Source organism: Ursus maritimus, unplaced genomic scaffold, assembly GCF_017311325.1.
Source record: "Ursus maritimus isolate PB19 unplaced genomic scaffold, ASM1731132v1 scaffold_31, whole genome shotgun sequence".
In the NCBI taxonomy this organism is placed as follows: Eukaryota; Metazoa; Chordata; class Mammalia; order Carnivora; family Ursidae; genus Ursus; species Ursus maritimus.
In genome coordinates, this window is record NW_024425675.1 from 17,259,944 (window position 1) to 17,274,179 (window position 14,236).

Here is a 14,236-nt window from a genome sequence, read left to right on the forward strand (position 1 = left end):
ATCAGACACCATTATTAAAAAAAATCACCATTCTACCTCATATTTTACTTGATATGCATTTTATATATTCCTTGTGGCTGAAGATAGTAACTACAATAAAATTAGCTTTCATGTATTTTATAACATCCAGACAAAAAAAAGAAAAGTAGCTCTTTTTTTTTTTTTTAAAGATTTTATAGATTTATTTGACACAGAGATACAGCCAGTGAGAGAGGGAATACAAGCGGGGGAGTGGGAGAGGAAGAAGCAGGCTCCCAGCGGAGGAGCCTGATGTGAGGCTCGATCCCAGGATTCCGGGATCACGCCCTGAGCCGAAGGCAGACACTTAACGACTGAGCCACCCAGGCGCCCCAAGAAAAGTTAACTCTTAACTTTACTATTGCCGAGGTATGTCCTGAACCTCTTGAACAGAAGAGTAACCTAACTTCTGTACCAGTCAATAAATAAATGCTCTTGCCAGTGTTCACTCCACTTCTTGTCCTTTGAAGCCTAGTCCAAACAGACACATATCCACTAACCTCTATATCAAACGGAAGGCAGGATCGTGTAGTGGAAAGAACACTGGACTGAGTGTCAGGAGGCCTGTGTTCTAGTTCCAACTCTGTCAACTATGAGCTGTGGCCCTGGGGAAGTCACTTAACCATTCTGGGTCTCAGTTTCCTCATCTGTAAAATGAGGGGATTAGATTAGAGAATCCCTGAAGTTGTTCACACAACCATCTGAGACTCTAGGTTAACCAAACAAAGCTACATATCACATAAATCATTAGTTCTTCTTCTCTAATTGGAACAAGCCCCTTTGTGGACTGAAAAGCAGTTTTCACAGCACTGAAAGCTGTACTCAAGAGCAGTGCTTCCCAAACTTTAATGTGTACATGGAATTATCCGGGGATCTTGTTAAAATAGAGATAATGAATCCATAGGTCTGGAGTGACACCCTAGATGCTGCATTTCTAACAAGCTTCCATGTGATGATGATGATGATGGTCAACAAGACACTTTTTAAATAACAAGCTATAGAATAGCTTCTTGGGGCATATAAACTGCAGTCTCACTAATCATCTATATTTCTTGGTTTTCTATAGTGAATCTACCCTTTGATAAGTAAACATTGCCCCTCTTGCCAAGGAACTTACAAGATATCCTGGACTTTTCTGCATAAAATTATTCCTTAATATTATACAGATTTTAGAAAATACTCTGAGAGTAGTAAAAGCCAGCTATGAATTATGAATAAATACTTTTTAAAGACATACTTTATCATTGTAAAACCATCCATAAGCCAAATTTTTTTCAAGTAAGAAGAAAAATACCCTCTCCTTCCTTCATCTCCCAAACATATTTCTGGATCTTCACATCTCAAGAATATTCAGATAGACTAAAAGAGGGTTTTGGGTAGAAATCTAGATAGCCTGGATGAATCACTTCATGATTCTCTGAAGTGGTCAAAATCCCGAACTTGAGTCCTCTATAGCTTAAGAGTTTTCTGTGCATGCTTTCACACCACTTGTTATATTCTACCCCAATCCACGCAGGAGGGAAAGGCAGTACAGTAAATCATCACACACTTTAAGAGTTCTAGATTAGCTGGAGTTCCCAAAGGACGGTTACCCAGAATAGAAAATAAATAAATCAAAGAGATACCCTTTAATTTTTTATGACATAAATCAGAAATTGATCCCATTACATAAATTGGGGGAGGGAGGGGCAGAAGGAAATTTAAGCCTTTTACTTAATCATATTTATGTACTGGTCAGCTCTTATTAAGGGAAAAGATGCTTTGTGTGCTTCTCTCCTCATTGATTCCTTTATCTCCTTCTCATTTCTCATACAAGTATTCATAAATTTCATAATCAAAAGAACCTCTAAACTCATCCTTAAATTATAAGGATACACTGATTTTTAAGCTGTCATTCTTTGCAGATAAAATTAAAGCACTAAGAGTATTTAAGAAGACTGTCAGTACTACCTGATATCATAAAGCAATTTTGTCTATAGTTAAAAACTCCATAAAAAATTTTTAAACTGTAAAATGCTAATCTAATCTATTTACAAGGAAGGAGAAACAGTGGGAAAGTAGCATTTGGAACACATTAATATTCCTCTGTATTTTTCTGGTACCACTGAATGCAAGATTATCAACAAAAATTCCTTTGGTGTAGTAAAAACTACCTGGTTTTGGAGGAAAAAAGAAAAATTCATACAAATGTGGCTACTTTAGAGAAACAAATTGTAGCACACAATGCAACTTTAAAATACCTGAGAGCCAATAGCTGGAAATGTAACTCCTTGTTCCTTAAGGTTCTTAATCATTGCTGATATTAGACTAAGCTGTGGATCATTCTTAAATTCATCTGTCCATTCAACCATAAGAGCCTTTAATTTTTCACAGACTTTAGGATGACCCTGAAAATAGAGAAAAAATTTAATAAAAAAGTATTAATTTCCTGGCTAATGATATAACATAGATATATTAAATATAAAAATTATAAAGTGCTATGGACACTTTTTTGAATCACAAATTACCCCTAGCTATAGATGATAGCTACGAAAACAGAGTTGGTTACTAGAAATGATCGAATTTTTTTTCACACTATGAAAAAACAACAGATGATACCAACATACATACCCCATATCAAATTAAAACAGGTTAAGTATATAATAACTTATTTTGGAGGTCAGAGAGATGGAACTTTTCAGAGTATTTTGCAACTAAGTGAGCTTTATACATCAGGAAGACACAGGAAGGTACTATGTTTTGTTTTGGCTATTTTGCAAACCAATAAAAAATAAGTTGGAAAGAGAAAATAAATGATACATTTCCTTTATTCCTAATCCCTGACTTTTAAAAATATGCTTGACTGTGTATTTTGTCCAAGTTGTTTAATTATCTGAGGCCTGGTTTGAGATCTACCGTATGACTATATTTCTAGAAACTTAATTTCTTCAAAATAACATCTCCCCCTCAAGTATAAAATCACTATGGTCACTGCAAAACATTTGAAAAATAAAGAAGTCCTTTCTTTTATATATTTGCTTTTCAAAACAGTTGTTAATGCCACTAAATACAAGTTTGAATATCTCCTCTCAATTAAATTACAGAACAGTCATACACTTTGATGGACATTCAGGACATTAAAAGAATGGTTATTAGCAGAAAATACCTAAATGTAACTGAATAAAGCAAAAGAGAAAAAGAATTAGCACATAATCATGCTTGACAAGAAAGTACAGAAATTCTGTAAAGAATTATGTAAATAAATTTTTATCTCATTTCTGTACTGTTTTCTACTAAAACCTGGAAGTAATCATTTTGCCAAAAACAGGAGGTATTTTCCCTTTTAACATCTTAAAATTTTTTTTGATTATATAATATCCTATCCTCCCTCTTCCCACGTCAGAAATAATTACCTTTAGAATGCACAAATTTTCACTAGGAAAACTCACATGTTACTTATGACTTAAATTTTTTTAATTCCTTGATTGCATAAATTGTATTCTTTAATCTACAGCCAGTTAAATAAAAAGCATAGCATTAAAATCCTGTCATGGTCAGGTAGTGGCCTTACTCATGTCACAATGAAAACAGCATTATATTTTGGCAGTATTTCTGAACAGTTCCACATTAGGAAAATACCTCTGTGGCTACACAAATGGTTACAAAAACTGTGCCTACAATAGACTGGTATTATTTAATCAGATAGAAAAATACATGTATTTTCTTTTTAGATGAAGGGAATGATGAAGAAAACAGGTTAAATATACTCTAATCTGTTTTTTTAAAAAAAGAACAATTCTCCAAGTATATAAATTTATAGTCTCTTCAGCAAAACAACATTTACTTTACTTATATATTGGATAGACACAGCCTAGGAAGGATTTTTAAAAAAAGAAAGCACAAACCAGTCCTTTGTGATTTAAAATGTGAAGAACTGAACAATAAAATACACAAAGAAGACTGTGTTAATTCATTTCTGGAAATAATGTTCCTTACCTTGTTTAGTACGTTGCTTACTTCACTAGCAAAATCTCTTGAACATACTTCTAAATGAAAAATTTTGCCACAGTTTGATACACATGCTCCTAGAAGCTAAAAGTATAAAATCACAAGTTAAAAGGGCTCAATTTTAGCAGGTAGTTTTGTGGTAAAACTTAAAATGCAATCACTTACAGTCAGAGCTTGCATAGCAACATGAGGATCTTTATGGTTCACCCTCCTCATAATAGACCGAAGACAATCTTTAGGTCTAAAAAATGAGAAATGTAACAATCAGTTAGTAGTACATCCAGGCTTTCCCCCCTTAACTCTAATAGGCAACAGACGACTACACAAAAGGTAGACTAGGGGAGAGAAGTTTAATTTTTATTAATGGCACAAGTGAACTATACACTAACAAGTTCCTTTAAATTTTTCAAACAAAATTAACAGGCTCTCTTCCTTAGCAATCATAGATTAGGCATTTCACACTAATTCTGGATGGAAAAAAGCTCTGAAAATTAAATGTTAGACCAAAACTTCCACTTGGAGTCATAATGGAATAATTGGAACTAGACTTAGACTCCTGCTGTAAACAGTGAGAAAACTGGAAAAATATACTTAAAATATACACTCGGGTCACTGTTTGGGACATTAGGCCACAGGCAGTGATGAATGACCTCTAAGAAGGAATATAATTAGATAAGACAGACACTTTGCCTCAACTTTCCACTCAGAGGCACTTTCCAGATATCAGTACAGGCTTTCTACCTAAAGGCAGTTTCTGGATCCCGGTGCAGAGAAGGTGATTCCAAGTAGAGAATGGTGATCTCACTGAGTTGAGGGGAAAGAAATCAGAATTCAGGGAGGCCAAGGGAGCTAGAATTTACAAGACAGAGTAGAAGGAGCTATATGAAGAAACAGATCTGGATACTCGCATAGGAGTCCACTTAGGTCGACTGAGGAAAAAGCCACACATACATAAAACCTCCATAAGGCTGGGCAAAAAGTGACTGTGAGCTATATGCTGAAGAGTTTCCAAAGCTCACATAGTTGTCAGAGTTCATATCAAAATGGAGAGTCCTTGTTAAATATCTAGAGCATTCAGCGGATAACCAGAGTCTTGACACCAGACGGAACTATCCAAAAGACTACTCTACATCCATCCTACAGCAACCTAAAAACAAGCCACAGAAGGATAAAGTTGATCCAAAGTAACTTAAGTTCAGAGAGAATAAAAGTCCAATACTCTTTAACAACAACAAAACCTGGCACTCGATATAAAATTCATAACACTAAGCATTCACTCAAAAATTATTAGATATGATACGATATGAAGCAATTATTAGATATAATATGAGGTACTCAATATAAAATTTGCAACACTAAGCATTCAGTCAAAAGTTATTAGATATGATACAAGACGTAAAGGAGAAAATTCAGTCAACTGAAAAGGAAGAAATGACAGCGATGATGGAATTAGCAATCAAAGACTGCATAAGCTATTCTAAGCATACTCAAGGATGCACATCAAATCATCAACATAATGAGGAAAGAAATGGTGTAAAAATGATAAAGCTTAAAAAAAAGACAATACTTCTAGAAATGAGAGATATATTTTTAAAAAGTGGATACAATTAATCAGATAAGAATAAAAGATAAGTAAACTTAAAGACATGCTTGAAGTACATGAATTTAAGTACAGAGGAAAAAAGACTAAGAATTTTTAATATAGAACCATCACTAAATACATTTTTAAAAGAGAAATGGAAATTTTAAAAAATCACAAAAAATATTCAATTGATATACAAGATAATGATCAAAAGTTCAACAGAAGAAACATACCATCTAGAAAAATGGTAAATTTTAACATTTTAATCCAACCATATCAACAGTTATATTAAATGCAAATGGTCCAAGCACACCAAATAAGACAGATTGCTAGACTGGATTAAAAAAGCAAGACCCAGGGAACCTGGGTGGCTCAGTTGGTTGAGCGTCTGTCTTCGTCTCAGGTCATGAATCCCAGCCCTGTGTCAGGCTCCCTGCTCAGCAGGGAGTCTGCTTCTCTCTCTCCTTCTATGTGTGCTCTCTCTCTCTCTCCACTCTCACTCTCTCTCAAATAAAATCTTTATCAAAAAAAAAATAAAGCAGAACCCACCTAAATATTCTCTACAAGAAACTATTTAACTATAAAAACATATGTAACTTAAAAGTGAAAGGATGGGGGGCGCCTGGGTGGCACAGCGGTTAAGCGTCTGCCTTCGGCTCAGGGCATGATCCCGGCGTTATGGGATCGAGCCCCACATCAGGCTCTTCCGCTATGAGCCTGCTTCTTCCTCTCCCACTCCCCCGCTTGTATTCCCTCTCTCACTGGTTGTCTCTATCTCTGTCGAATAAATAAATAAAATCTTTAAAAAAAAAAAAGTGAAAGGATGGAGGAAAGAAAGATATATCAAGCAAACATAAACCCCAGGAAAGCTGGAGTAGCTATATTAGTATCAGGCAAACCGCCCTTCAAAACAAGCCACATTACCGGGAATATAGAGGAAAATTACAAAATGATAAAGGGATCAATTCTCCAAGGAGACATAAAAGACCAAGATGTGTAGTCTTATCTAAAAACAAAGCTTCAAAATACATGAAAAAAAACTGATAAAACTGAAACGAGAGACAAATGCACAATTGAGATTTCAGTCCTTTCTCAGAACTGATAAAACAATTAAATAGAAAAATAGGTTTGAGAACACTCTACTCTACAATAGCAGAATATACATCATTTCCAGTGCATACAGAATTATTTACCAAGACAGACCATATTGTGAACCATTAAAAAACTTAATTTTTTAAAAAATTGATATGAGATATGCTATGTTAGACCATGATAAAATTATATTATAAATGAGTAATATGAAGAAAACTGGAAATTCTCCAAGTTCTAAATAACCACAGTTGGCCATAATACATTATCCTTTTTATTATCCTTTTTATATATTATTGGATTTGATTACAGTATCATTGAGGATTTTTGCATCTTTGTACATAACTGGTCTGTGGTTTTCCTTTCTGTTTTTGGCATTGACCTATTGCAAGCCTCATAAAATGAGTTCCAAAAAAGAAAATCCTGAGCCCAGATGGCTTCACTAGTGAATTCTACCAAACAAGTGCCATTATGCTAAATACACAAATTTTTTACAGATGTCCTTTAACAGGTTGATGAAATTACTTTTAGTTCTTAATGATTTTGTTACAAATGTATACTGAATTTTTTCAAAGGAACCTTCCACATCTATTGAAAGATGATTATATAGGGTTTTTTCTTTAGTTCGATGAGACCGATTTATTTTCAAGTGATGAACCAGGCCTGCATGCCTGAGATAAATTCCACTTCACTTTTCTTCAAAGAACCAGCTCTACTTTTAAATTTTCTCTATTGTTTTTCTCTTTTCAATTTCATTAATCTCTGCTCTTATTTTCATCATTTCTTTTCCTTTGCTTTCTTTAAGTTTGTTCTTGTTTCTTACGACAAAAACTTAGATCACTGACTTGAGACATTTCTTCTTCTAATATAAGCATTTAATGATATAAATTTACCTGTATGGATTGCTGTAGCTACATCTTACAAGTATCAATATATTTCATTTTCACTTTCATTTCACTGAAAATACTTTCCAAATGCTGCTGCACAAACAGAATTTCTGTTTGGGATGATGAGCGAGCTTTGGAAATGGATAGTGAAAACATACATGAAAGAAAAACCATTCTCAAGTGGTCTGAACAACAATGGGCCCTGAAGAAATTGGCCAGTAAGAATAATTATCTAAAAAAAATGTTTTTAAGAACTGGAATACAATTACTAAGCACTGTGATAAATTTTAAAAAGTCATTTTGATAGGGAAAAATTAAAATGAAAAAGGATTTCTATGAATGTTTTATTGACTATTGGAAGATTTCCTCTTGAAGAGCATGGAGAAAAGAGAAAAAAAATTTTTTTAATTATATTTACTGAATACCTATTGTATGTCAAGCATTCATCTCTTATGATTCTGAAGCTCTTTTTCTACTGATTTTGTATGATCTTAATACTATCTGAGGGGCACCTGGATGGCTCAGTCGGTTAAGCATCCAACTCTTGATCTCAGCTCAGGTCTTGATCTCCAGGTCATGAGTTCAAGCTCCACATTTAGCTCTACACTGGATATGGAGCCTACTTTAAAGAAAAAAAAAAGTATCTGACAACAACATTATTAAACTGAAGAATTAATACACTGTAACACAATTATTTAAATTTTGCCTTTTTCATAGTGGGACTTGTTTTAGGAACCAGAATCTGTGACCCCATGCTAATTTTTGCAATTGTGAAAACCACACCAACATATAAAAACAGAAAATTATAATTCAAGCACCAGTAAAGGTGAAATATAAAAGGGATTATCTGAATGCTAAAATTAAAACCATTAAAAAATAATGATCCAAAGATGACTCAGCTCAGTAAATTAACTTATTAGAAAATAATCCTCTATAGTTGCTTAAATTAAATTTCTGATATATTGTTTATAAACTACTTTCATTTTTTTAAAGAAAGAACTCTAAACTCTGATGACTTTTGGAAAGGGAAGTGGGGAAAGGGCTTTGAAATGCAACCTTTACTTTTTATTTTATATATTTCTATATTGTTTGAATGTTTTGCCACAGCCAATTTTAAAAACCAAAGCAAAGATACCTCTGGCACCAAAACAAACTTGACTATTGCACCATAAAAAGGATAATGTCATAAAAAGCCAATTAGAATGCTTATAAGTGCTGAGGAATATAGTGAGTAAAACACAAACATGAAAGTGAAATAATATATACATATTCGATTATTAAATCTTATAATTTAATGAAAGATTATGGCTAAAATACTGTTTTTAAAAAGGCTTAAGAGTTATATTTTTTAACATAAACCTATGGTTTTCAATATAAAAGTAAATACAAAAATATTCATGTAAATAGAACATATACATATATGTACATGCATGCATATGTTTCCTAGCTCTGGTACTAGCAAACTCACCCGGTACCCATACCTTGGCTTTTTTTTCACAAGTGAATTTAAAATAAGTATACTATGGCTATTATCCTCTCAATGAAAAATGCAAGTTGACTATAGTATAGAGACTGTATAATTTATCAACTATACACGTACCTTTTTGAGAGTGAAAGAGGTGCTAACTGGGTATAATGCAGGAACAGTAGGCATAAAGTGAGATTACCCAAGACAAACTACATGTACAGTCACAGGGCCAAAACTATGTCCATCCACAAAAATCTGCTTTTTTATGCATACATCTGAGATGCAGTTCAAAAAAAGGGTAAGAAAAAAGAGGCAGCACAGAATTCTCCAACTATCTAAAAGTAGAACATTCCCGTAGAGACTTGTGTAAGCCTAAAAGGCCTAAAGGGAAGAAGCAATTACCATTAACTTATAAGGAAAATGTTTTTAGCATTCCCAGATCCCAAACATAACCTCTCTTAGCCTTTTCTGATACCTTAGGACACATATTGCTAATGGATGCACAAAGTCAGTCAAGATAAAGCAGATGCTCAGACACAGTTCAAAGCTATGCTGGCTTGATGCTGAGACACTGAGTTCAGTTCCCCAGAGTGGAGCCATTTTCACTTCTGGCCTTTTTTTGTAAAAGTGAGGAGTCCCCTTCAAATTTCTTTTAGTTAGGGTAAACAGGTACTAGCATAGGTCCTTCCGTAAGAGCGAAGTGGCATAACACAAATGTTCCAGAAGCAGAGGATACCTGTGCTTTCATGTGGCTGTGGCTTCTAATGACTTTTTCTCAAATCATACACCAGCCAGAAAACAAACTTTTCAGGAATGTACACAGCTGCCTTGGCATATATCAGTTCTGATGAAGTAAAGCATCAAAGTCAATTTCATTATTCACAAGACTTACTCCAATCTACCTCAACAAACTACTATGGCTTCAAAGAAAGCACAGCTTTAAGAGGGGCCTCTTTTCTATCGAATCCTCTCTACTCTACTTGTCTCCCATCATACCACTCTCGGTCATTTGGTTTCCATGTGAAGTTACAACTACTAAAATTAAGCTACTTCATGCTCAAAGGTAAATGAAAATTAAGGCATGAACCCTCCTTAATCTTCAGACACAATTATCACAGAGTCATGCTACTGTGCTTTCTTTTGCAATTCAGACTTCTCCAGTTTCCCACAGAAAACAGAGACTGCAGAACTTGAAGCTCTTATGGCAATTCTGGAAAGGATACATTCTTTAAATGAATTTCATCAACAGCCACTCCTTTGATCTAACAATGAATACATCAAACTTCATTCTTGCTCATTCATCTTATAGGAAAAGTACCCAGAAAGCAAGAAGCCTCTACATATAGTGCCACATGTTTATATCAGTGCTAAAGAATACCGACCCTTATGATTAATCCAGTTTGGTCACCAAAACTGTCACACTGAATCACCATCTCCATGTAAATTACACTAACACTGTAAAAAAATATTTATCAGGTAGCAAATAACTCTGCTGATAAAGCTTTCATTAACTAATGTTATTCCGTCATCTTCACTTTGGCTTTTATGAATTTTCATAAGCTAAGTTTTACCACGTCATGTATATAAAACAAAACCATGAAAGGTCACCATGAAACTAAGTCTTTATGACTACCCAAATAGTTTTAACATGTTACCTCTTCTTATTTACAAATATCTACAAATGGGTAGAACTCTCTCTACAAGTCTTCTATAAAAAAGTCATAAATAAATGTTAGATAAAAGTAGTAAAATACCCTTACATCATATTTTGCCATTCAATCTTCTATGCAAAAAGTCATAAATAAATGTTAGATAAAAGTAGTAAAATACCCTTACATCATATTTTGCCATTCAAATTCTTACGACTATGTATCTCAAGTATCAAAAATGGAATTTACAATTTTGTTTACTAAAATCCACTGTTTTGTTCTAATGATATATTCATTGTTTAATTATCTAGGTCAAATTTCTCACTCAATACTTACAGAACAGGCCTCTGTGCCAAATGATGTATTCCAAAGATAACCACAATAATAACTCCCTTTCCATATGCTCTTCTGCGAAGTGACCTTGCCACTTCCCATCAAGAGGTACAGTTTAATAACCCTCCTCTTAAATGCGGGCTGACCCCAGAGACTTGCTTGACCCACAGAATGTAGTACAAGTGATATCTTGAGATGTATAGTTCATAAAAAAGCTATGTAGAATACACCTATATCTCAGAACATTTGCTCTTAGGATGCTCCCTCTAGTATCCCAACTACCGCTCTGTAAGAAATTCAAGCCACATGCATAGGCCTTGGTTAATGTTTCAAATGATAGCTAGAGCTGAGATTCCAGTAGACTGCCAGACATCAACTGCCAGCCATAATGAGCATCCATTCCAATCAGGCCTTCAGGTAGTCCAGTCCCAGCCATTAGGTGACTGTAAGTTCATGAGAGACCTCAAGCAAGAAGTGCCCAGCTGTTAACCCACGAAGATAATAATAAATGCTCTTTTAAGCCACTAAGTCTTAGGTTGGTTTGTTATGTAGCAATAGATAACTAGAATCACTCCTAACAAAGTGTGCTGACAGCTGTTAGCTTTAAATACTATTAACTTGTATTATTTCAAATTGTTTGGGTTTTCTTTTTTTTTTTTTTTTTAATAAAATTGCCTTAATTGTTTATCTCCCCATCTTGAGGGGTCCTGAAGACAGGATCCAGGGCTACACTGCTCATCCTTGGCTCCCTATCCCTAGTCATAGCACATAATTACGTTCTTAAGTGAAATTTGAGGGAACAAAAATAGGAATTATTTAGCTCCTAGTGCTGCTCACCAATGACTGAAGATAAAACATTTTCATTCTGAATGTTGCCTACAATAATGCCTTCAACATGGTCGATACTCAATAAAAAGTCATCGAGCTAAATATGGAAAACGCTACTTTTCACTGTTGTACAATACTCAGTATTTATAATAACTGAATAATCCTTACAAAGCTCTATTTATTACTGACTCCTATATGTCTTCCACTGAGTTAGTTTTCTATGAGAAAAATGTACATGCTTTCATAAAATCTTGTCTTAGAATTACAATACGATCACAATAAGGGAAAAATGGAGATTAAGTAATGCTGGGAGGAGCACAGGATGTGAGGTAAGAAGTTGATGGTAATAACCGTAAATGAAGTACTTTGTAAAAATACTTGCTAAAGATGAAATCTGCACATGCATTAGGAGAAGTCTACCAATGATTCCTATCACCCACTTCTGTAAAGGAATGTCTCTCTAAAAACCTTCTCAAAATTCCATTTTGGCTTTTTAAAACTTTTTGTAAGACATATCCTCTTTTTTCTTTATCTTGAGATGGGAAAACAAAAAGACTGGGGTCAGGGATAAGGACAAGAACAGGGAAAGGGAAATTATTTTTCATCTTCCTCAGTTTTCCAACCCCAAAATAATTTGTTGCTCTTAACTTACCATGTGAGAAATGAGCATAGCACAACTCTCACCATTGTAAAATGTAAGGGAATAGTACCATTTCCTGGGGGTTTTTCCCAAGTCAGGGCATAGGCGAAAATTGCAGTTAATCAATTTCTCTTGATTAGGGAATTACCTATTAGAAAACATACTCTGCCATCTCTCAAATATGCTCAATATAGGCAACTTTTCCTTAATTATTAAAGCAAAACTGCTACTTTGAGCACACGTTGAAGAAAGTGGCTTTCATACAGGGCCACGTTGTTTAAAAAAAAATGCATACACTGAGCAAGAATCAAACTCAGTGAAATGAGATATTCATACTCTAAGAGAAATGAAAACTGTAATGGTGAGATAACACATATGAGCTCACTAAATGGACAACAGGGACAAGTCATTAGGAAAAATACAGTTTGAGGGGGCTACAAAGAATACAGTTAAATTCAGTAAGATAAACATGCATATGATGCAACTCAAATCTATAGTCAGAAGATCATGGAAAAGCAAAGCTGATTTTGCTTTCCTGCAACTCTCTTTTCAAAGAACAATGAAATTTCAAATCTCTTTAAATAGCCTCAAGTAAATCTCCAAAATTGTTACATTATTCATAAATGTCTACCTACTTACAAGTATGCTGCTGTACAGTTATGACAGATAAATAGCTCAACATTAGTCTCTAGTCACCAGCTAGGGGGGACTCCCTGAAAAGGTCTTTCCATTAATACATATGGAAAAAGCCAAAAACATGTAATGATTCTGCTGGATTAAGGAGTCAAGATTTGTGACGACTTGTGCATTATAAAATTTTGTTAAAAACCCTCATTTCACGAGGGGGAGTTAAGATGGCAGAGGAGTAGGGGACCCCTTTTTCAGCCGGTCCCCTGAGTTGAGCTGGATAGGTACCAGACCAGCCTGAACATCCACTGAATCAGCCTGAGACGCAGGAAGATACTTCTGGATCTCTACAAATGAACATCTCCAGCGCCGAGTATCGAGGTATGAAGCGGGGAGCCGTGAAACCGCGCACAGATATCGGAAGATAAATGGAAGGGGGAGGGAGCGGCCGCATTCGGGCACCGGGAAGCGGTAGCCACCTGCATGGGGGAGCGGGCGGACTCGTGGACGGCACCCACGAGAGAGCAGAATGAGACCGTGAGCCGGGGAACTCTCGCGACCAGACTGAGGGCCGGAGCTTCAGAGCACGCAGGGGCAGCTGGCGGCTGGTGGCTGGCGGCTGGCGGTATTAGAAACACAAAGAACAGAGACGCGACGGCCCTGGAAGTGAGGGCTGGGAAGCCGGGTGTGGGGCGCACATCCCGGCACGCTGCACGGTTGAGCAGCACCAACAGTAACAGAGTTAAAGTGGCCAAAACATCAGTGGAGAACAGTCCGCGATCCCTCTGTCTGAGACACAGGCTGAGATTCGGCCACTGCTGCTCTCTCAGAAGAGGCACAGCAATCCGCTAGGGAAAGCCGCCAGAGAACAAAAGCCTGGAAAGACCGGCTCACGGTGTGCCCACCCCAATCCCCCCTCGCAGGGGACACGGAGACTCTACCCAAACAGGGTTGCCTGAGTATCGGCGCGGCAGGCCCCTCCCCCAGAAAGCAGGCTGAAAAATCAGGAAGCCCATATCCCTAAGGTCCATATAAAACAAGGGTGCACGGCCTGGGTCCCGGTCAATAATTAGGACTCTGGACAACCCCGCAACCTCTCCTCATCAGAATAACGAGGAGAAGTCCCCC

At 35.9% G+C, this 14,236-nt stretch overlaps 1 protein-coding gene across 1 annotated transcript in view; it reads right to left on the bottom strand.

The window, feature by feature from the left end:
- The window catches only part of STAM (signal transducing adaptor molecule), a 101,596-nt gene that overhangs the window by 43,016 nt on the left and 44,344 nt on the right, over positions 1 to 14,236 (bottom strand). The window contains exons 3-5 of the mRNA XM_008692044.2: positions 4,171 to 4,246; positions 3,994 to 4,089; positions 2,259 to 2,405 (exon numbers count right to left, since the gene is read on the bottom strand). Coding sequence (XP_008690266.1) covers positions 2,259 to 2,405; positions 3,994 to 4,089; positions 4,171 to 4,246 — 319 coding nt within the window. The remainder of the gene's footprint in view (positions 1 to 2,258; positions 2,406 to 3,993; positions 4,090 to 4,170; positions 4,247 to 14,236) is intronic.